This window comes from Manis javanica, chromosome 5, assembly GCF_040802235.1.
Source record: "Manis javanica isolate MJ-LG chromosome 5, MJ_LKY, whole genome shotgun sequence".
Classification (NCBI taxonomy): Eukaryota; Metazoa; Chordata; class Mammalia; order Pholidota; family Manidae; genus Manis; species Manis javanica.
The window spans coordinates 171,326,283-171,350,379 of NC_133160.1; the positions used below are offsets into that span (position 1 = coordinate 171,326,283).

Below are 24,097 nucleotides of genomic sequence, written 5' to 3' on the forward strand. Positions count from 1 at the left end.
ACAGACTCAAAAGGTGTGCTCAGTGAAGGCCTCTGTGAGTGTGAGTGTCAGAGCTCTCATTTAAAGCAAAAAATTTTTTAATACCGTGAATCACTTTTGTCTCAACGTGGAGAACAATTCAAAACTTCCGTTAGTTGAAGCTGTGTGGCTTTGTATAAAGAGTGAAATCAGCATTCCGATTCAACATTGACCATATAGTGGGAGGCTTATTTTGTGCCTAAATCGTCGGTGTTCCCGTGGAGGCATGGCCCCCCAGTGGTCTGGCTGACAGATGCCAGTCTTTTCTGAAGGGAATCCATGGCTGTCAAGGTTAGTAGGCGTCTTGGGCAAAAGCCATCATGTACAGACCGTCTCGGTTCCCTTTGGTCTCAGCAGCTGGACCTACTGCTTCAAAAGTGGGTGAATTGAATGTATAAAGCCGCTAATGTTTCCAGCATTACAGTTTTCAGGTTATACTCCCTTATTCCTCTAAGTTAAACTCTGTTCCATATTTATTGAACATCCAGTATGTGCCAGGCCCTGTGCTACATGCTAGGAGAATAAAAACCATTTAATCCTGGCCCCTGTTGTCAGGGGTCTCCCAGTCTAAAAAGAAGAAGAAAACACAATCAAATTAAAAAAATCAAGATAATATGACACACGTTGCTAGATATCATAGATGCAAAGCAGAGAAAAAGCACTGAGAGGGGCAAGTGTTTGAGCCTGTTGCTGCAGAGGGCGCAGTGCTGAAGTGGCGTTTCGAAGGACAAGCGGAAACTTTCCGGACACACACCAGAGAGGGTGGGGGGCGAAACCGGGCTCTCAGTCCGGCTTTCTTGAGGTGAAACCAAACAGCCTGGCTGTGTCATAGCCTCAGCAGAACGTGCTTCTGCTGTTCAGAATTTGCCATCTGGGTTAGCAAGGCATGGCTGCCCCTCAGCGCTGATGTGGTGCAACGTGGCAGCGCCCGGTTTCCACCCCTCCGGTGCTTCTGCCCATTAGCAGGTCTTCAAGACTAGAAACCTCCCACTTAACAGTCATGTTTTATCACTTCCCTCTCAGCAAAGCAGCTTCTGGTTTATCACTGCTTTGTGGAAAGTGGTGTCTGTTGAAATACAGTTGTGTTTTCCTTACTCTTTTCTACCTAGGGCTCCCCTACCGGAGCAACTAGTTCAGGCTCCTGCTTTGACCCTGGGTGTTCAGTATGAGCCTTACCCCCCCCACTTTGAAATCCTCAATGTCTGCTCCAGCCTCACCCTCCACCTTCACCTCCCTAAGCCTGTCCAGGATCCACAGATGCACAGCTATCCCTGCTGCCCCAGTGCACTGACCCCTAACCCCCCCCCCGTCTGTGCTGTAGAGAGGTGGTGTAGCCTGGAGCCGGGACAGGGGTAATGGGGTGGGGAGTTGGTTTGTGTCTAGGGGCCACAGTCGTACAGTCGTGAAGCAGCTCGCACTCACTAAATGTTCACTTTGGGCCAGGCAGTGTGCTGAACACTTGACATACATTGTCTAATTCTTAGCACAGCCCCTGGAGGTAGGTATTTCCAAGTTACAGATGAGGAAACTAAAGCACAGGAAGATTGAGCAATTTGCCTGAGGTCACACACCTAGTAAAGGGAGGGCTGGCACCTGAGACCATTGGGCTGTGCAGCTGAGGGCCTGGAGCTCACATCCGGTCGTCCCTGGACAGGAGCCCGGGACAGTAATTCCTGCCTCCATGTCCAGCCCCAGATCCCTCCTTTACTCCTGTCTTCACTGCCACCACCCCACCATGTCCCCTCCCTTCACCTCTTCCAGTGCCATCCTTCCCCACTGGTTTGTTCACCATATTGTCACAGGTGCATCTTTCTGATTAACTGACCAGATCATCTCACCTCCTACTCAGAACCCTCTGTGGCTCCCCAGCCCCTTCAGGACAGAAGTCATACAGTCATCTCTGCTGTGGCCCCTGTAGCCTGTCAGGCCACGACGCAGTTGTCCTTAGATGTAGTCTGTTCCTGCACTCTGTTCCCCTCCCCCTGCCCCAGCCAGGCCCTTGGGGTCCTTCCAAAATACCACCTGCTTCTTTCACAACTCTCCTACTTGAGTTGACAGCATTCAGCACTCATTTCTGTGTTCCCAGAGGAGGGGACTCCCGGCTTGTTCCCAGTGCCAGACCTGTGGCTGCTTGAGGCAGGGCCTGGGCCTGGGCGCACGTCCATTCCAACAGCATGTACGCCTGCTGGAGAGCTATGCCCAGCATCAGCAGGTTCCTGGGGCAGCAGGCCAGGATCCCGATGGCCTATTCCTTGGGAAGCTTACATGGTTTGAAGGAAGGCAGATATTAAATCAGTGGAGGTCACAAGTAAGTCCTGATTTGTAGCTGTGGTGAGAGGGAAAGCCGCGGGTCCGGGTATGTCTGACGGGAGGCAGGCACGGCTCCTCCGAGGGGGGAAGTGGCGTTGCGGCTGAGACCTGAAAGGTGAGTGTGAGCCGGTGAGGTCGCAGGCTGAGGTAGGGTGTTCTAGAACAGGGACCCAGCAGGAGTCAAGGTGGGGGTCCACAAGGAGCTCGGGTCTGAGGGTCAGGGGAAGGCCTTGGTGAGCAGGGAGGACAGGGGCAGGAAAGGCCCCTTGAAGGCCGGGGTTTTATCTTTAAGAGCCTTGGGAAGCCTTCAGTGCATCTTAGCTGGGCAGTGACATGTTTGCTAGATCCCTTGCATTTGTGAGTAGCTGCCGAGAGAAAGAGGGCTGGCAAGAGTCCGGGCAAATGTGGGGGTTGCAGGTGGTGGAGGTGGGGGCTGAGGGGTCAGAGGGCCAGAGAATACCCAGGTGTGTGTAGGAAGCAGCCAGCGCGGCTACTCGCCTGATGAGCTTGTGGACGCAGCCATCCCTCCTGGGGCTTGCACAGGGATCTGCCCCCCACGGGGCCCAGAGGGCGCTTCAGAGCTGAGCGTGACGTCCACGGCTCTGCAGACTCACACTGTGCTTTGCCCAGGTGCGAGGGAACAGTTTAAGAGTTTTACCATTTTTTTTTATCAGCGAAGCCCAAAGTTGACTTTTCAGCAGTGATCATTAAAATGTCAGAAGAGAAACACAGGAGCAGATCTTAGGCAGATGACCACATTTAACACGTGAATACGGATGGGTGTTAGAAGCTTGTGCGTTGCCTCAAGGTTGTTTGATATAGTCTTTGAGGCATCAGTTGCTTTTAAAATGTTCATCTCATTCAAATCTGACCCACCACTATAGCCTTATAAAGAGTCAAGTAAATCCTCTGTGAGATGCGTTCAACCAGGGATGCCTGCTCACAAGCGATCCCACACGGTTTTCGGAAATGACTTGTGTGTCTGTAGTTTAACTACGTAGGTCAACAGAATATGAATTTTGATATGTGATTAGAACATTTTTTTTTGTAGGCTTTACCGCCAGCACCTGTTCAGAATCACACAAATAAGCATCAGGTATTCAATGCATCTCTTCAAGACCATATTTATCCGAGCTGTTTTGGGAATACTCCAGAGTGGAATAGTTCTAAATTTATAAGTCTTTGGGGATCAGAAGTGATGAATGATAAGAACTGGAATCCTGGCACTTTCTTGCCAGATACAATTTCTGGTAAGGAACTTGTTACGACTTTCTTAAAGTTTAAAATGCCCCGAGCTGCATGGGTGCCCTGTCCGCCCCTGTAGTCTCCCAGGAGGGGCCCTTGAGCGGCGGGCATGCGGCCACGCCCAACTGCGGCCTCCCCTCAGCCACCCTGCGTGTCCGGGTCTCCCACCAGTCGAGCGCCACTGCACAGCGGAGTAGAGCCAGGCTCCCGAGCTCCGGGGCTGCCCGCCCCACAGCGAGCTGTGCTGAGCACCTTGTCTCCAGGGCTCGGGGCTGGGCTTTTGGTTCTCCAGCAGTGGTGACAACCAGACCTGAGCCCAGTGCCCGGGGGCGGTGTGGCAGTGCCATGGTCAGTTCAGTTCTGTGCCTCGCATTCGAGGGGGCTCTGTCCCCTCTGACAGGCTCTTTCTTCCCAGTGGCTGAGGCACAGCTGTTACTTCAGTAGCAGGGCAGGGCGTACCGGAGGGGGCAGTACGCACGCCTGTCTCTGTCTTCATGTGTTAGAGCCCCTGCACATGCTCAGAACAGCAGGTCTGGTCTGTGCCTGGAAAGGGTTTCTAGCTGTGTGACCTTGGGCAACTTGCTTAGCCTCTCTGAGTGTCAGTTTCTTCATATGCAGGATGGGAGTAATAGTACCAAGCTCAGAAAACAGTTTTAAGACATCAAACAAAATAACTTTTGGGAAGCACCTAGCACAGGAATTGGCACATGGTAGGTGCTCAATACAATTTTTTTCTTAGGGAAAAACTGGTTGGCCAGCATCCTCCCAGTGGAACCCTTGCTTCCGTAGCAGCCTAGGTACTGAGGGTCTAGTCAGCACTGTCCTTTGGGTTTAGCTCAATCTGGTTTCTTTTAGATGCCTTCATTTTCCCATTCTTCTCTGAAGGGAGTGACATTTTGGGGCCGACACTGTCAGAAACAAGACCTGAAGCCCTTCCACCTCCATCTAGCAGCGAAACACCTGCAGTTCTGGACAGTAAAGAAAAAAAAAATGCTGTAAGAAAGAAATGTTTGTACAATTTCCAAGATGCTTTTATGGAAGCAAACAAAGTTGTGATGGCCACCTCGTCAGCCACTTCCTCTGTGTCCTGCACGGCCACCACAGTACAGTCAAGCAACAGCCAGTTCAAAGTGTCGTCCCAGAGGCCCCCTTCCAGAGGTAAGGCCTGTATGCTCACAGCGTCTGCAGGGTTGGCTCCTCGGGGTTGACGCAGGTATGGATGCTCCCTTGTCATCTTTGTCTCTGACCCAGCCTGGCCAGTGGCGTAGATGTGTCGACGCCTGGGAATGCTCAGTCACAAACAGCTCGTTCTCGGGGTCTGGTCAGAATTTGCTGTCCCACCAGCTTTCTCGGGGCTTTGCCGCACCGCGTCTCGCCCTGCCCTCTTGCTCCTATTGCTCGCGATAGGAAGAGATTGCTTTCTGAGCGCATGGAGGAAGTTTCAGTTGTCTGAGAGCAGTGACCTTGCGGACAGTGAGCCGATGGGGTTGCCCCCAGCCTACAGGGTGGCCCCTGCCCACCGCTCAGGTCCCTGGTGTGCAGGTGGTGCCACTGTCACACTCTGAGCACAGGGAGAAAGACACCTGAGAACAAGGAAGCTGCCACAGACCAGTGGCAGGTGTCAGAGGGACGTGGGGTGGCTCAGAGGGGCCCCTCTAGCTGAGGTCAGGATGACGCGTGAGCACCATGAAGTAAGGGGTGGGTTATGGCCCATCAAGTTGGGGGCTGTGGGGTGCTCATAAAAGGCAGCAGGTGGGGAAGCTCCTCTTGACAAAAGCTTGCTGCTGTGACACGTGCCAGAACGAGGGGAGTAGAAAGAAGGCTACTCTGCAGCTGGCAGGGCACCCGTCGAGCCAAGGGTCATAGGTAGACATTAAGGATGTGGATGTCACCGTGGGGCATGCAGCACACCTGCTGGCTGGGAGCAGCACCCAAGATGACCAGCAGAGCAGAGGGGAGGTCGGGGGCCTTTCATTGGAGGAGTCTGGCCAGCCGGCCTGGGCCTGGCTTCTCTGTCGTTGAACAGACGGCCATTGGGTGCTTCCTGTGGTATCAGATAGGAAGGGTCCCACATAACCTTTGTAGGATTCATGCCCACAACACTTCAGCTAAATCTAACATGGGACTGTAAATCCCTATGGGTGGAGTGCTGGCTTCAACTCAAAAAAGATCTGTTTTGTGAAAGGGGAAAAAGTTTAAAAGAGACTGAGTTGGGGGAAAAAGCTATAAAGGACCTGTGTGGGAAACTGGAAACCAAATGGAGGTGTGCATGGGATGAGAGTATTGTGTTGATGTCAGCGACCCAGGTGTGCCGGTGGAATTGTGCTGATACGGAGGCATGTGTGTTCTTGGGCTCACACTGAAGTGTTCAAGGGTGCATACAGGTTACTTCCAGGTGCTGGGCCAACAAAGTGTGTGTGTTTCAGAAGTAAAATATGACAAAATACTAAATAGCGATGAATCCAGGTGAAGAGTGTATTCTTTGTAGTGTTTGTAGATTTGAACATTTTCAGGCAGAGTTGGTAGGTTCTAATTAAGAGAATAGGAATGCCTGTCTTTCTCCAGCCGCTGGCAGTGACTCTCCTGCATCTGTGAATGCAGGTGAGGTCTTTCATGGCGTCAGCAAAGAGGATCACAGACACACGGCACCAGCCGTCCCAAGGAACAGCCCCACAGGCTTGGCACCACTGCCCACTCTTACTCCTGCCACCCTCTCACCAGCCTCCACACCACACCTTGCCAGCCTTGCAGCCCCATCCTTTCCCAAGGCTGTGACCACATCACCTGGCTTTGTGGACGCACGCAAGACCTTCTGTCCTGCTCCTGTGGCCCCCCCGCCCCCCACCACGGACAGCTCCACCAGTGCACCTCCCAGCGTCTGCAGGTGAGTTCAGCAGGCGGGGAAGACTGAGAGTGCCGTAGAACTGGGTTCCAGAAGCCCTGGTCGCTGGTCCTGTGCAGCAGAACAATCCAGCGTTTGAGATGCAGCAGCAAGGGGTGAGGTGGCAGAGGCCAGGGGCCAAGGTAAGGGCTCTGGTCTTGGCCTCTAGTTCTGTAGAGCCAGGGGACATCATGGGTCAGTGTGCAAACCACCACCTAACCACTGGCAGCATTGGGCTGGGCCTTGGGGGTGTTAAGTTGTATTTGTTATACCTCAAGCAAAGAACAATACAGCAGATACTCAACAGTTTGGTTTTTTTTTAAGACAATTTTCATTACCCTTGAGCTTGCCTGTTTGAGGCCGTCCCTACCCCACACCCCAGGGCAAAGTGGTGAGATGAGGGTCAGTGAGGGGACTTTGTGTGTGCCTGATAAGCCCCTCTAGGTGTGACCGTCTGCGTCCCGTGCCCTGTAGCTGCACTGCCTTGCCCAGCCCAGGACTCCTGTGAGTGTGTGTGGGCTGTATACCCCTGCCCCATGCTCCCATCTGCTATGAGGTGGGCCCCAAGCCTCATCTGCCACCTGGCATGCTCATGCCCTTGCAGGGTGGGCTGCTCACTAACAGGCCTGTGTGCGGTGTTGCAGTGACCCTGACTGCGAAGGGCACCGCTGTGAAAACGGCGTCTACGACCCACAGCAGGACGATGGGGACGAGAGCGCCGATGAGGACAGCTGCTCCGAGCACAGCTCCAGCACCTCGACCTCCACCAACCAGAAGGAGGGCAAGTACTGTGACTGCTGCTACTGTGAGTTCTTCGGGCACGGCGGGGTAAGTGCCCGCAGCGCCTGGCGGCGGGGGTGGCCAGGGCACACATAGCGTAGGCTGGGTGGTTGTAAATTGCAAGTTCAAATTAGAATTGCAGGATTGACGAGCTCCTTTTTAAGAAAGTTGTGTCGTTTGTAAAGTTTTATTTTTTGAATCAAGCTGTGGTCTAAAAACAGCAATTCCACTTCAAGGTTGTACTTTCCTAAAGAAATAGTGAAAATTGTTTGCCAAAACGTTTAGCTATAAGGAGTCATCACTTCATTTTTGCACTTGTTTATGATTTCTAAAATAGTTATGAAGTCGGGGACCCCCTGAGCATCTGGCCATGGGGAGTCAAGTGCACACAAGGCACACCATGACTCCTCCAGGCTGTGCACACAAAGGATGTCAGTGTCGATATATGTACACGCTGGCCCATCTTTCCAGAGCAGTCATTTGGTCTGCACAAGCAGACGTCAGTCATAGTGCCTAGGGGTGTGCAATAGGGAGGTGGGGGGCTGGGAGTCGGCTTTGTCTGTTTGGTTCTCACTGTGCTTCCTAGACACAAGCACATGTTCTTTGTGATCAGATCCTTGATGATGGGGTTGAGGGTGATGGTTTTTCTTATGGGTGCCGAAGGGGGAAGCTACAGACGGACGTAAAGACACGTGTACTGGCATAAAGAGATAATCATACTCTATTACGTAAGAAGTAAGCTAGTCAGTATGTGTAATTCTTTTTTGATTTAAAGTGTCTGTTGTTACATGGTCACATGCACTTTCCCAGCTTTTTGACGAATATACAGCTTGATGAGTTGCCGCCAATATACCATTTTGGGTGACAGCAACAGGTGATTCTTTTCCTGCCATCTGCTTATGGACATGTATTACTTGAGCAAGATGTGTTTTTAGAGATATGGTCTGAAATTTGTTACATGCAAAATGCTTAGAGCTTAGTGCAGTTACGTTCTCATTTCATTGTCAGCCTCCAGCTGCACCAACAAGTAGAAATTATGCAGAAATGAGAGAAAAGCTTCGTTTACGACTGACCAAGAGGAAAGAAGAGCAGCCTAAAAAGTCAGATCAGCTCTCAGAAAGGGAGAGTATGGTGGACCACCGGCGGGTGGAGGATCTGCTGCAGTTCATCAACAGCTCAGAGACCAAACCAGTGAGCAGCACTCGGGCGGCCAAGCGGGCGCGCCACAAGCAGAGGAAGGTGAGCGGCCCGAACTGGAGACCCGTTAAAAGCCCCACATTGTACCCTCGGGACACGGCTCCCCCTGTGTGTTGTGGATTTGGTAAGGGAGATAGAACAAGCCTTCAGCTTCTGGGGCTGGCTTGCCTGGGGGCGGCAGAGGACCCCCCCAGCTTCTTCTCTGGGAAGAGCCCTCTTCCCCAGGAAACAAGGGATTGGGGGCACTGTGGGCTTTTGGAGCCTGGGTGAAGAAGCCACTTAGATCAAGGCTGAGACAGGACCTGGGCACAGCAGTACCCGCTGGGCCAGGTCTGAGCTCCCACTCCTCATCTTACCCCCTGGCAGAGGAGAGTCAGGCAGCCCCATTCCAGAAGAGGGCATGTGTCTTTCATGCCGAGATGGGGTGGTAAGATGGCTGGCCATGGTGGGCAGTCCCCAGGCAGTGCTCGCCTCACCATAGGGCATGGAATGTCCCAAAGGCAAATACCCACCAACACTAGCCTATGACCTAGCTAGTGAACATGCCTCTCAGAGACCACCTGTAAGGGAGAATTGTGCTCTTAACTTCCTGTGACATGAGCACAGCATCTGCTCTGACCCCCATCCCCACCCTAGTCTCTAGGGATACTTTCCCCAGGGCTCCTGAGCTGGAGCGGTTCAGCTCCTAAAGATGCCAGCTGCCAAAAGCCGGGCCTCTGCAGGCTGATCTTCAAGGCTGAAGGGTCTGACGGTAGGCGGTTTGCCTCAGACGAGCTGAGGCCGCTGCAGTGCTGGGCCAGATGGGAGGAGGGGAGGGCATTGCCACAGAGGTTGGGACACTCCTGCAGCGGTGACTCCAGCTGAGCTGCTTGTGATACTGAAATGGTTGTGATTGTTCCCTCCCTGGGCACCTCACAGTCCCAAACGGGTCTGCACTGACTGTCAGGCCCAATTAGGGGCTTTGAGGGCGAAGCCTGCTCTGCGCCTCAGAAAGTCTGGATTCGCTGGGCCCACTGGAGCGTCACAGCATCGGGAGGCCCAGACATGCCCCACTAGTATTCACTGGAAGCATCTGCACTCATCCAAGTGCTTCCCAGGCTCCTGTCCCCTGTCCCTGCAGACACTCTGAACCCAGGCCTGATGCCGCAGCCCCTTCGGGCCCGCTGGAGGCCATCCTCAGCCCCCACTCAGACCTTGGCATCTCAGTTCTGGCTGGTTGTTGGAGTGAGGGTGGGAGGCTTTGATTCGCTGCAGAGTCCATCCTGTGACAGGCTCACCTGCAGACCTGCACTGTGGGCGGCGCTCTGCTCCCTCGACACTGGGCATTTGCCCAAAGCGACAGCCGTCGGGGCCGTTCCAGACCTGCCTATCAGGTTCTGCTCTTGAAGAAGTCTTCTTTTTTAACAGATGGAGCAAGGATTTTAAATACTTTTTCCTTCAATTGTCAAATAAAAAAAAACTTAAATATGTCATTAAATTTTTAACATCATTTAGATTTTTCAAAAGACAGGGGTAAATTTTCTCTTAAAAATATTACCAGAAAATACATATATACATATATAGACTACCAAAATGTGAAAAATAATTAAAACTTGGGAGGACTTTTACATCTTTCCATGCAAAATGTTTTTGCCAGTTTTTCATAATCACTGGTGGTGTTAAGAGTTAAGCAGTAAGAGGAACCATGCTTCCTACTCTCCACGGCTTTCCTTTGTTCTCCAAACAGAAAGAATAGTTTCCACTTATGCTCCTGGAATATGTATCACAAATAAAATACAGTCTTCCCTTGGATGAAAATTAATTGGATAGCAGAAATAAATGTTTTCTATTTGCTGTGTAATGTTGAATATTTTAGTAAGTCCTTTGCTCTATCACACAACTAGAAATATATTGGGAATTTTGTTTATCTGCAAGGGAGGAGAAAAGGAGTTTCAGTTCTTTTAGTACAGGTTTCCTGCATGCCCTGCTCATACATGTAAACACGTCAGCATCAGCCTCACCTGGAAAGGTGCTTGCTGAGGGTTCTGGCAGCCCGTGTGCAGCCATGTGGCTACTGCACAGGCCACTGTGCTGTCAGTTGTCACCACCATGCGCGCATGCTGGGGAGCTGGTGCAGGCCAGGGGCTAGCGGCTGCTTGGAACTTGCTTTATGTGCCTAGACCACAAAGGCTGTGAGGGATTTCTCGTTAATAGCCCCCTCCCGCTAATACGTAAGCGTGTGCTTGGTTGGTGCGTTAGACCTAGTGGTCCTGTAGAGTGGAATAATTGAGGCAGGTATGTTTGAAACTTGGGGCCTTTTGCAGCCTTTTCAGAGTTTATGTTCTTCTGTGATTCTTTTTTCGTATTAACTTGTTGGTGCATCTTAATTTTTAGAACACTTCCATCTCAAGTCACCTTCTCTTTTCCTGTCGGCAGCTAGAGGAGAAAGCTCGTCTTGAAGCAGAGGCCAGGGCCCGGGAGCATCTGCACCTCCGTGAGGAGCAGCGGCGGCGGGAGGAGGAGGAGGAGGAGCGACTCAAGGAGGAGTTTCAGCGGCTGCAGGAGCTTCAGAAGCTCAGAGCCGTGAAGAAGAAGAAGAAGGAGAGGCTGAGTAAAGACTGCTCCAAGCTGGACATGCTCACCGGGAACTTGCGGGCAGCAGTGGGGTATTCACCCGGCTCCGAAGGCATCCACAATGGCTCCCTGGAGCTCGCCGAGGAGCCAGAAGCCTCACCTTGTGCCCCATCCCAACACATGGAGCCAGGGCCGGGCCGGGGGGCTGACGGCGTCGCTGCTGACCCCACAGATGCCAGAGACTCCAGGCTGCTCCTGAAGGAGGCCGGCGGAAAGCAGCAGGGGCCGCTGTCTTTTCTCCTCGACATGATGCATCAGCACAAAGAGGGGAGTGGCAAACAGAAGCTGAGGCCCACTGGAAAGGCCAGCACTGAGCCAGCGAGGAAGCCCTCGGAGCCCCCCCGAGCTCGGTCCCAGGCTGAGCCAAAGGCGGAGGTGCTGGACCTCGTGCCCCTGGCAGAGCAGAAAAGGGAGGAGAGGAGGGTCAGCAGCAGCAAGAAGCAGCCGAACCACATCAAGGAAGAGAAGCCGCAGCTGGCCAGCCCTGAGCCCGCCTCCCCCAGCGGGCAGGCCCAGGGCAGCAAGCTGGCCCCGGCAGACTCCCCTCAGCCCAAGAGCAGGAACAAGAAAAGTAAGAAGAAGAAAGGAGACGGAGCCGGCTCTGCAATTGGTAAATACAGAGCAGGGCGGCTTTGGCTCTCAGAGCGCCATGAGGCCTGTGCCCAGTGCCGTGCACCGGCTGCCGCCTTGCGTGGCCCGGCTTTGCTTTCGGTCACACCCACCACGAGGGGCAGGCGGCCATCGCTCTCGCACTCTGTTACTCTCAGTAATCCTAGGCTTCCCGAGAAAGGGCAAAGAATACAGACAATTCCGAAGCCCCCAAATCAGCACGGTATCACTCTGCCTCTGTTCTTTGACCCAAATGAGAATAGTTTCAGACATAACCCCCTTTATCCCTACATATGTCAGTGTGTATTTCCTCAAAAAAGGGGTATTTCTTTATAAAATCACACTGCAATTGTTAAAATCAAGAAACTAAGTGACATAATACCGTTGTCTCACTCTAGACCTTACTCATATTTCCCCAGTTGTCCCTTTAATGTTCTTACAGAGAAACGATGTCCTGCCACAGGATCCAATCCAGGGTCACATGTCATCTCTCTTGAGTTTCCTTTAATGGATCATCTCAGTTTTTCAAGACCTTGACATTTCTAGAGTATGGCCCATTTATTTTTTAGAATAATTTGTTATTTAGAATAATTCAGTTTGGTTTGTGTGCCATTTCTTCAGTCAGATTCAGATTGTGGATTTGGGGCAGCAGAGCATGGAGGTGCTGGGCCCATCAGGGCTGCCACCAGAGGGCTCCGTCCTGGGACTGAGGTGCGCCTGCCCTGTCTCTCCACTGTCGAGGGGATGCCTGCCCCTTGCGAACGAGTACGTGTCTGGTGGGGAGATGAATCTCCTGTTCTTTATCAGGCATTCACCCACTAGTTTTAGCATCGTTGACGATTCGTGCCTGAAATGGTTTTTACTGTGTCATTCACCAAGTGATAGTCTTTCCTCACACCATCCTGTGCCCCTTTCTCACTTGGCGTCCTACTACGGGGTGCTTTCCTCTCCCCTGTGTGTTTCACCTGCTAGCTGCTCCCGCTCAACGGACTCCTTGTGCTGCTGGCTCTGACCTTTGCCTACACCGTTGATGCTGACACTCCAACCATTGCAGATGGGAGCACCCATCTCTGGATTCTGGTCCTTAGCAGGCTGGGCTACTCTTGTACCCTCCCAATCCTGGCCCTGCACCCGCCATGTCTCCAGGGGGCCCTAGAAACCCTGACGGGCATATTGGAGTGTCAGGGCATCTGGGCCCCTGGTTCCAGGGCACGACCAGTCTCTGCCTCTAGCTCCCATGTTGAAGACCCTGGGCTCCCATCTGTTCCATGTACTTGCTGACCCGTGCGCCCTCCAGGGCAGGTGAGGTCGTCTCAGATCGCTGTGAAAGACTTCATGATTCATGAGCCTGCTCAGCGTCTGCTGGCAGTTCTCGCCCGCCACCTGGGGATGTGGGGTGGCTGGCAGAGGGCAGGGCCCTGCCACGAGGTCCTGTTGCTGTTTGTGCTGTGGCATCCAGTTCCCCTCCCTGTCCTCATCCCTTCTGCTCCCGTAGGTAAAACCACGTGCTTTCTCACTTGCTCTTTTGCCTTATGCAGAAGGGAACATACAAGGGCCCCCTCAGCATGTTCCAGAAAGCACCACGTGGCAGTTCAGGGAGCTCCTCCTTCCTGTTTGCAGCCACATCACGCTCCCTCTAAAATGTCCATCATCCATTCGCCCTTCTGTGCACAAGCCTTTAGAGTGTGTCCCGCGTAGATAGTTACAAACGATGCTGCGGTAAAAAACGCTCTTGTGCGTGTGTGTTTCCATGTGTTGCTGTCCCACGTTCTCCAAGCCCTGCAGCGCATCTCCCTTGGCCTCTCTGTCCAGCCTTGTAATGGGGCCACCATCATGTGAAATCCCTCCTCAGTGTCGTTTTCATTTCCGCTTTTCTCTGATTACAATGAGGTCCTATTTTTAGGGTTGCTTCTATATCTTTTCTGTGAATTTCCTAGTTGTATATTTTCCTCATTTTTACATTCCCCCAGTTCAAAGATTGTCTTTTGATTGTGTTTATGATGCTTTTTTGGCCATGTGGAAGTTTTATTTTCCATTTTAATGTAGTTAGTACATTGATCTTGTATTGCCTCTGGACTTTAATCATTAGAAAGCTTTACCCACACAAGGAGGTCAGGAGGAAACATACCCACGTTCCTATCTGTGTTTATGTGGGATCACTTTTTCATCTGGTCTTTGATACATTGGGAGTTTGCTCTTGTCCACCATGTGAGGCATGGCCCAACTTTATCTTTCTCCACATGATTGATTACCAGTTTTCTCAGCACCAGCTTTAAGATGTTCATCTTGCCCCAGTGCCCCGGGCGGACCATGGTGCTCCACTGCCTTTCCGTGTGAACTGGGGTCCACTGTGGCGTTGCTGTCCCTTTCCTCTTTGTGTTTTCAGGGGCCATCACGCACTGAGTCAGTTGTTTCAGAAGCTCTCTGTGTTTTAGTGACAGAGAGCCATTCTCTCCTCGTGCTTTTCTTCAGTGTTTTCCTGGCTATTCTCTCGTGTGCTGTTTGCACATGGGCCTCGCTCCATAGAAAGAGCCCCGTTGGTGTCCTGCTGGGTTTGCACTGACTTCATAAATGCAACTAAGGGGAGTTTATGATGCTGATCATCCTTCCCGAGAACAAGAGCTTTATTTCACTCGTTCAAGTGTACTCTTGGGGCTTTGGGGAATGTTTTAAATGTTCTCATAGGTTTTCCACATTTCTTACTGAGCGTATTCGAAGTATTTAGTGATCTTCCTTGTTTTTAAATTTAGTGGGTTATTCGCTACCATTTTATCTTCCAATGCGCCGTCTGTCCAACGCAGTCACCGCTGGGCACCCGGCACTGTTGAGTGCTTGAAATGTGGCTAGTCCAAATTGAGGGGTGGTGTTAGTGTGAAATACGCACTGGATTTTGAAAACCTTATATGAAAAAGAAGAATGTAAAAGGTCTCAGTATAGTTCTTATACTGATTACATGTTGAATGATAATCTTTTGGGTATGTTTAATTAAATAAAATACATATTACTAAAATTAATTTCACGGTTCCTTTTGAACTTTTTTAGTGTGCCTACTAGAAAATCTTAAATGATGCATGTGATTCATCTCATTTCTGATTGGTAGCGCTACTCTCACTGCTTGTGTATATGAAGGCTACTGTTTTTGCGTATTAACTATATAGTCCACCTTACTGACTCATTTATTGTTTGAGTCTTATTACTGATTCTCTAGGGTTTCCTAGATTATTCTGTCATGTCTGTACATAGAGAAAGTTTTACTTCTGCCAATTCTTAGACTTCTAATTGCTTTTCTGTTGTTTAATTGCAGTGCTTTTGATCTTAACAGAAATGTCTGGTGTTTCCCATTAAGTAAGATTCTGCCTTTAGGATGAGGTTTGTATATTTTGTCATATTAAGAAAATTTCCAACAGTTTCTGCTTTTCTTCAGTATTTTTATCAGGAAAGGGTTTTTTGTCAAAGGTTTTCTAGCATCTGTGGCGATAAACATGATTTTTCTTAGACCTACTGTATTACTGGATTTCCTAATATTTGACCAACCTTGGATTCCTGGAATAAAGCCCACTTGCTTATGTATTATGTTCTTTGATTCGGGTTTGGTTTGCCGTTATTTTATTTCATATTTTCACATCAGTATTCATAGGAGATAGCAGTCGGTAATTTTTTTTTTCTTGCTGTCTAGATTAGCTTGGAGTGTGAATGTTATGTTTTATGAAGAATAAAGAATTAGGAAGTTTGTTTTTCATTTTCAGTGTTCCAGAGCAGTTCTTCCTGTGTTGGGGGCCATCTGGGTCTTAAAGGTTCTATGGAAATTTCCTGTGCAGCCCCCCAGGACTGGTGCTTTGTGGTGGGTTACTACTCCCTTGATAATATTCTTTCCTCTATGGAAATGGGTCTATTTAGTAACTTAAGTCTCTAAAGAGGCAAATGTTGGTGATCTGTATTCCCACAGTAAATTATCCCTTCAACTATTTTCCATCTTACTTCCATACATGTCTGCAAAGTATGTAATTTTTTTAAAATTTCCTTTCATTCCTTAACTCTTCTTCTGTCATTTCTTATTTTGTATGTTCATGCTCCTTTCTGTTCTGTTGATTCAGTTAGTTATTAGTTTGATATTTTGATATTTTCAAAAAGCCAGGACTGTGCCTTCTAATTAGGCTCCTTTTTCTTTCTTTTCCCCTCCTCTCCCCTCCTCACTTTCTTCCTGTCCTTCGCATTCTTTTCCTTTGCTATTTGCTCTGTGGCCACGGACTCAGGAGGTCACTCGCTTCTCACCCCCTGCTTGTACCGGCCAGCGTTTGGCACTTTGGGTTTTCCTGTGACCCTCCTTTATGTACATCCTCAGGTGTCTGACCGTGTGCCCCTTTCTCTTTCCTTTTTTAGAAAATCAATCATTTCCATTTTCCCTTTCACCCGTTAGTTTAATAGGTGGCTTTTACTTTTCGGGGGGGAGAGCCTTTCTTTAATTTTTTTATGTTATGATCAGAGAGAATTGTTTGTAGTATTTCTGCTTCATGTAACTTACTGATATTTTCTTTGTGACCTGCTTTTGTGATTGCTCCATGTGCACTTGAGATAAAAATGTACTTTCCTCTAGTGCCGTGATACAAAATTTAATGGACGTGTCTCCACGGTACCCTGGTAGCTTGGGCTTCGGCCTTCTGTTTCCTTCCTTGTTCACCCTCTTGACCTCTCTTCTATTTATTATTAATGAGCTTCCACCCATGTTTTCTTGCTTCTCCTATAGTTTTGCTTTATAAGGCGGTTTCTGTGTTACTTGGTAGGCACTCCTAATTGAAATATCTTCTGGGTAAATTATGGCTTTTAGTACTAAAAAAAGTCCTCTTTGTCGTGTTTTGTGCTTTTGGTTTGAATTCCACTTGGTCTGCGATGGTGATGGCCATCCCCTCTGTTTCTGTTTACCCAGTGGGGCACCTTTGTCCTCATCTTTTCATTTCTAGCCTTTCTGCCTTGGTTTTAGTTGTTCCTTGTACACAGCGTGGACCTGAGAGTGCCCCTTTTAGGTGGGTTGAGCCCACTCCCGTTTACTATTGCTCTATGCTCCATCTCAGCCCTAGCATTATTTCATACTATGTGCATTTTATACTGGCTGTAGCTTTATCTCTGGGATGTGTTTTCTTTGCTCTTTTTTGGCCCAGAATCTTGGGTGTTCCGGACGGTGTGCGGTCTCTTCCTAGTGCACCGTGCCCGCCCCCCGCCTGACCTTCCTGCTCAGGCGGCTCCTCTGATGCCCGCCCGCTGCCTGTGAAATAGTGGGCTCATCTCCTTCTCTCCACTTTCCTCACTGACCATTTTGAGAATCCTCCCATTTTCAGCTGCATTATTTCTGCTTTGTGAGAACATACGGTACCCTTAGGTCTGTAATTACGCACAGTGTCTGTCCTTCCTGCTAGGGTGTTCCCAGCTGTCCTCAGGGAGGGGTCAGGCACAGGATTCTGTGAGCTCTAGTGAAGCAAACCGTTTCATGCAATGATGAACACACAGCCTGGCTGTGTCGAAATTACAGGCCACACTTTCTCTCCACTCTGGTTAATACAGTTCTGTTGGGACAAATGCTTTCCTGAGATTGGATCTGGTTATAGTTCTGTCTTACTGTTTTCTTATACCAGGATTTCAATACAGATTAGTTCTAATCAGAAAAAAAGAGTATTTGAAATCACGTTATTAGGGCAGCATTTCTAGTAGGCGGGCCTGTGCCCTCTGCTTTGTGGCTGACACTGCTCTCCTGGAACTTCTGGGGGCAGGGCTATTGAGCGTGCTTCCTTAGACTTCACTCTCTTCACATCTGTAAACTCTCCTGCCCCATCTCATCCCTCCTCGCCCCTCATCAGGGCTTCAAGTTGGCACCAAGCAAGGTCTGTGAGTAGATGTGCAGCAGAGGCCCAGTTGGAGCAGTCGCGGTAGCTGGGGAGGAAACGGTTGGGCTGTGGAGGCAGGGTGGCTGTGTGGAAGATGCCTCCATGCAGGCTGGACCAGCAGGGCAGAAGCCGGGCCGAGGAGCCTGGCCGGGGCGCAGTGCAGGCTGGCACTGAAGCAGTAGCTGTGGGATGGAGACAGGGAGTCCCGAGTTCAGGAAGAACTTCATGGAAGTGGGGAATAACGGTATGGCACAGAAGTGAGGGCAGGGGCCATTTCTTGGTCACTGTCAGAAATGCAGCAGCTGGCAGCAGGTGGAGCTGAGCAGTTTTGCCTGTGTTGGGGGTCAGATGCCTGAAGGGTGGACATACAAGACAGTGACTTCATGGATATGGAGCTCAGGAGGGTGGTCCGGGGCAGGAGTGGAGGTTTGATGTTGGTACCCAGGTATGGTTGAACCACAGGGATGCAGTGGAGGAAGGGAGGTGGAGTGCCAGGAGGACAACTGAGGGCAGGGAGGGAGCTCTGGGTGCTGGTAGAGTGTGTGTGGGAGAGCTGTCCGTGAGGGAGCAGCGTGGCCATGGAGTCCTTAGAGGGAAACACCTCGGTGATGGCACATTCCTGTGAGCTAAGAGATGTGAAGGCACTCCGCCCGGTGCTGTGAGGCGTCAGAGATACTAGCTGCTGCTATGCAGGTAAAACGTGCCTTAGTTATGCTGCTGTGGAAATGCCCTAGTGATAGAAAGAGGGAGCTTTTTGTTAGAGGTCCTAAAAATTATCCCATGCTAAGGTCTGCAGAGAATTGGAAGCTCCCCTTTATTTGGAGGTCTACCAGCTCTCAGAGGTGTCCCCCAGGTACCAGGCAGGGAAGGGCACAGGGATGAGCAGAAGAGAAAAGTCAGAACCCTCAAACTTGCCAAGATTCTAGGAGCTGGAATGATCCAGAGTCAGGGGTCTCCCTGCTGGGCTGCCTGTTTTCAAAGAGATTATTTAATTCAGAGTGAAACACAGCCTTGCTCTTTGATTGAAACAGCCTGAAAGGTTTTTGATGAAGTCTCTGGGATGTTGCATGTATTAACTGAATGCCTCCTTTGACTATAAACTACCATCTGAGAAAAAGTTTTTATTTTGTAAAGTTGTTCAAAGTAAGTAAAACCAAATGATTTGTTCTGTACTGATAAGGTGGCTGTTATTGTAACTTGAACTTGTAATTTTCTTTAATTTTACAGATGATGTCTTTCTGCCTAAAGATATTGACCTAGACAGTGTGGACATGGATGAGACAGAGAGGGAGGTGGAATACTTCAAAAGGTAAGTGTTAGAACTGTGTATGACACAGTGGTGATGGTCTCGTAGTCCCCCTACGTGACCCACACAGCCTGACTGCTTCACAACGTTTGAGCATGTGATAGCGTGCCCCCCACCCCCACCTCCGCCCCGAGCACACGCGTACCAACCTCAGTCACCCTCGTATTCATGATTTCTCACCTCCCCAGACGTGCAAAGACAGATTTAGGGCAGTGCTCTCCGTAGTCCCTGGGCAGCAGCATCTCCTCTTCCCCTCTCCCAGTTCTACTGAATCAGACCCAGGGGTGAGGGGCGCCAACATCTGTATTTGTTCTAACAGGCCCCCCAGGCAATCCTGATGTGTGCTGACATTGGAATACATTGATATGGAATGCTTTAAGGAGAAAAGTTACATTTTAGGTATTTGCTTGGTTTTCTTCACCAGCAGACTTTTCTAATAGTATATGCAATAATATATTTTTTTTTATTAAGGTATCATTTATATACACTCTAATGAAGGTTTCACATGAAAAACAATGTGGTCACTACATTCACCCATATGATCAAGTACCCCCTCATACCCATTGCAGTCACTGTCCATCAGTGTAGTAGGACACCACAGAGTCACCACTTGTCTTCTCTGTGCTACACTGTCTTCCCTGTGACCCCACACACACCATGTGTACTAATCATAATACCCCTCAATCCCCTCTCCCTCCCTGCCCACCCGCCCTCCCCCACCCCTCCCCTTTGGTAACCGCTAGTCCCTTCTTGGAGTCTGTGAGTCTGTATACAGTAATATTTCATCTACTATGTGAATTAGGACAGTTTCATTCTAAAGCTCCTCATTCTTTCTTTGGAAGTTCTTTCACCTCTTTCTTTCAAATAGTGTACGTGCACACACAAGAAGCAGTTAGTTTACAAAAAGTCATCAGCTCCTGTCTGAAATACTGTAAAATTCTAAATGTTTTGGGAAATTATATTTATTATATAGGATATGAGTGTGTATATTTTATCTTAGGTTAAGTAAAGCATTTGCTAAAGTTAAGCATCCATTCATAATAAAAACTCTTAACAGGACTTGAAGGGCACACCTCACCATAGTAAAAAAGGTCTCCATAAAATACAGTATATGCCACACTGAATGTTGAGACATTAAAAGCTGTCCCTTGAGATTAAAAAATAAAATAAGGATGTCTGTTATTACAGCTTCTATTATAAAGGCATAAAAAGAAACAAAGAGGATAAGAATTAGAAGGAAGAAATAGAATTGTCATTCTCAGAAGATATGAGTGTATTTGTACAAAGTGAAGAAGAATCTGTAGGAAAATTACTTGAATTATAAGAAGTTTAACCTGAAGGTAGATTCTGGGGAGCAGGGGATAAAATTAGGGGCATTTCCTGGATATAGGCAGGACTCTGGAGGGATGTGTTCCCAAGGCAGACTTGCAGGACTCACACACTTTAGGATCATGCGTGACCTCATGAAGATTATCATATCAAACACCCAAGACTTGGGGAAAACAGTAAGACATCCAGAAATGAAAAACGTCATTATTAATATCAAGACCTCAGTAGCAGATGATAAATAGATTAGTCACTGGGAATAAGAAAAGAGGGAATAAGTGAACTGGAATGTCTATCTGAAAAATGTACCTGGAATGTGCCAAGATAAAAGGAAAATAGTCTCTCCTTCCCCTTTCATATTTTCTAAGTCCAACATCTATTGAACTGGAGCCCCCTAAGAGTAAATGAAGAGACTACAGAAAAGCAATATTTAAAGAGAAATGTTGCCTGAGGATTTTGCAGAACTATTGAGAAATGTGAATCTTCAAGTTCAAAAGCACAACATTTACTAATAGGATAAGCAAACAAAAAAATCCATCCCTGGGCATAGCATATGAAACCAGAAGTGATATTTCCAGTATTGAGAGAAAATTGTTGGACTATAATTGTGTGTCCACAAAACTGTCTCAAAACTCATCTTCCCCACAATAAAGGAAATCTTCAGGAGCTTGCTACAGAGAGACCTTTATGAAAGGAAACATCTAAGATTATATACTTCAGGAAAAAAGGAAATTGATCTCAGAAAGATAGTCTATAAGTGTCGGTACAAACACATGTTAAACTGGCATTTTGTCTAAAAGAACCACACTGTTGATCAGAGGTAATGTGTAAGTTAGGTGTGAAACAGCTGTGTAGCCTCAAGTCCTTTGGTCCAGGTATTTCACGTTCAGACTTTAAGGTAAATGGGCATGACATTTCAAGAGCAAACATTAAAAGAATAGAAATAGGGTATATGAGCTGCTAAGCAGAAAGAAAAAATCAAAATTCAAAGAAGAAAATGTAAAGAAATTACAATAAACAAATTTAAAGAGGTAGGAGACACAAGTCCAGTTATATCAAAATGTCGATGGTAGACAAAAATAAAAGTAAATAGTGTGTCAGATTGTGTTAAAAAATTTAAATATATACGTATATATACTGTTTACAAGAACATACCTAAAGCATAATGGATGGAAAGGTGGAAGTAGGAAAAGGGAAGCTGTCCTAGTTCTGTTATTGTCTTGACAAAAATACATTGTAGCAGATGGAGGTTGCTACCTAATGCTAAAAGGTTCAATTTGTTAGAAAGAAATAGTAATTTTAAATGTAAGTACTTAATGAAATAACCTCAAAATACAGAAAGCAGAAGTATTTGGGCTGCACAGTGAATCACACAAACCCTCCTTCCCGGTAGCTGCCGACGTCCTCTGCATGCATGCCAGATGGCTGCAGCAGCCCAGCCTCCGCAGAGATGGGGCATAGAAATAGCTCGCCCCCGAGTGCAGGCTCACGAGTACAGGTGCAGCTCGCATCCCAGAAAGAGCAAGTTTGCACACGGGTCAGTCCCAGAAACAGTATGTAGAGGCACAGAGAGCAAGCTCCAAACGTTCAAAGAACTAGTGTGTATAATTTGTATTCTCTGACCACAACATACTTGAGATTCCAGTATTAGTAAATTTTTTAATTCCTGAATATTTGAGAATCTAAAATACTTGCAGTTCCCTAAATATTTTAGATTTGGAGATCTAAAGGCATTTAAATAACTCATGGGTCAAGTAAGATGCCACAGGAGACATTTTAAGATAATGTAAAACTCAAAGATAATAGAAACATTGCATATGAATACCTGTAGGGGAGAGGGATTTGGTCTTGAGAGATCTTTCAATAAAGTCTTAAATGTTGGAGTTAGTCTTTTAAAACCTGAAAATTAATGAGGTAAGGATTTCATTTGAGAAAGTAGTAGAACAGGGTAAACCCCAAAGAAATTAAAACAGGATGATATATAAGAAATAATGAAACAGAAAACAAAGAGAAGATGAACAAAACCAAAACTTGATTCTTTGAAAACATTAACTAAATAAATAAGCCTTTGAGACACTGGTCAAGAATAGAAAAAAGGTACCATAATTAGATGGAAGAAGAAATGGGATATTGATAACCATCAAAATTGAATGAGGGCTGTGTTCATTTTACCATCTGCTACTTTTGTGTTTATTTTGAAGTTTTCCATAATAAAAAAGGGTTTAATTTTTTTAATATATAAGCAACAAGGAGGATGCAACTACAGATCCTGCAGAGATGAAACTGTCACCAGAGAACACTGTGAACAACTTAACTCCTGTTAATTTTTAGACTTAAAACACAAAATCAACACCGCCCCCCCCCCCGACAAAAAAAGTAATCTGAATGATACAGTAACTGTTAAAGAAATCAGAGTACCAGTAGTAAGTTTTCCCAATGAGAAAACTACATTCTGGCAGTTTTACAGGTTATTCTCCCCAAATTTCAAGACCTGATTATCCAGTCTTACACAGATTCTCCCAGGTAATTGAAACAAGAGAGAGAAAAGTAAAATTTTGATACCAAAATCTGCCAAAGCAATACCAGAAAAAATGAAAAATTAGATTGGTTTCTCTCATGAAAATTAGATGTAAAAATCATCAAGAGTATATTCACACTCCAAGTCCAACAGTATTTTTTTTTTATTAAGGTATGAAACACCTTAATAAACACCTTACGAAGGTTTCACGTGAAAAAATTATGTGGTTATTACATTTACCCATATTATTAATTCCCCACCCATATCCCACTGCAGTCACTGTCCATCAGTGTAGTAAGATGCCACAGAGTCACTATGTGTCTTCTCTGTGCTACACTTTTTTCCCTGTGACCCCCCCACACCATGTGTACTAAACATAATACCCCTCAATCCCCTTCTCCATCCCTCCCACACCCCCCTCCCCTTTGGTAACCGCTAGTTCATTCTTGGAGTCTGTGAGTTGGCTGCCACTTTGTTCCATCAGTTTTTCCTCATTGTTATACTCCACAGATGAGTGAAATCATTCGGTACTTGTCTTTCTCCACCTGGCTTATTACTGAGCATAATGTCCTCCAGCTCCATCCATGTTGTTGCAAATGGTAGGATTTGTTTCTTTCTTATGGCTGAATAGTATTCCATTGTATATATGTACCACATCTTTTTTATCCATTCATCTACAGATGGACACTTAGATTGCTTCCATATTTTGGCTATTGTGAAAAGTGCTGTGATGAACATAGGGGTGCATATGTCTTTTCGAATCTGAGAAGTTGTATTCTTTGGGTAAACTCCAAGGAGTGGGATTCCCAGGTCAAATGGTATTTCTATTTTTAGTGTTTTGAAGAACCTCCATATTGCTTTCCACAATGGTTGAACTAATTTACATTACCACCAGCAGTGTAGGAGGGTTCCCCTTTCTCCACAACCTCGCCAACATTTGTTGTTCTTAGTCTTTTTCATGCTGGCCATCCTTACTGGTGTGAGGTGATATCTCATTGTGGTTTTAATTTGCATTTCTCTGATGACAAGTGATGTGGAGCATCTTTTCATGTGTCTGTTGGCCATCTGAGTTTCTTCTTTGGAGAACTGTCTATTCAGCTCCTCTGCCCATTTGTGAATCGGGTTATTTGCTTTTTGAGTGCAGAGGTGTGTAAGTTCTTTATATATTTTGGATATTAACCCCTTGTCAGATATGTCATTTACAAATATATTCTCCCATACTATAGGATACCTTTTTGTTTTGTTGATGATATCCTTTGCCGTACAGAAACTTTTTAGTTTGATGTAGTCCCATGAGTTCATTTTTGCTTCCCTTTCTCAAGGAGATGTGTTCAGGAAGAAGTTGCTCATGTTTATATTCAAGAGATTCTTGCCTATGTTTTTTTCTAAGAGTTTTATGGTTTCATGACTTACATTTA

At 47.5% G+C, this 24,097-nt stretch overlaps 1 protein-coding gene across 13 annotated transcripts in view; it reads left to right on the forward strand.

The window, feature by feature from the left end:
- The window catches only part of FAM193A (family with sequence similarity 193 member A), a 191,948-nt gene that overhangs the window by 153,660 nt on the left and 14,191 nt on the right, over positions 1-24,097 (forward strand). For 8 of the 13 annotated variants that reach the window (XR_005054171.2, XR_005054172.2, XM_036992149.2 and 5 more), the window contains 7 exons: positions 3,380-3,578; positions 4,459-4,731; positions 6,139-6,457; positions 7,099-7,282; positions 8,243-8,473; positions 10,805-11,654; positions 18,757-18,838. Coding sequence is in view for 10 of the 13 variants with exons in the window: in XM_036992149.2 (XP_036848044.2) it covers positions 3,380-3,578; positions 4,459-4,731; positions 6,139-6,457; positions 7,099-7,282; positions 8,243-8,473; positions 10,805-11,654; positions 18,757-18,838 (2,138 nt within the window). In the remaining 3 variants the exon portion in view is untranslated. Of the gene's footprint in view, positions 1-3,379; positions 3,579-4,458; positions 4,732-6,138; positions 6,458-7,098; positions 7,283-8,242; positions 8,474-10,804; positions 11,655-12,274; positions 12,419-18,756; positions 18,839-24,097 lie in introns of all 13 variants that reach the window. The other 5 variants (XM_036992180.2, XM_036992187.2, XR_005054173.2 and 2 more) reach the window with 4 other exon arrangements.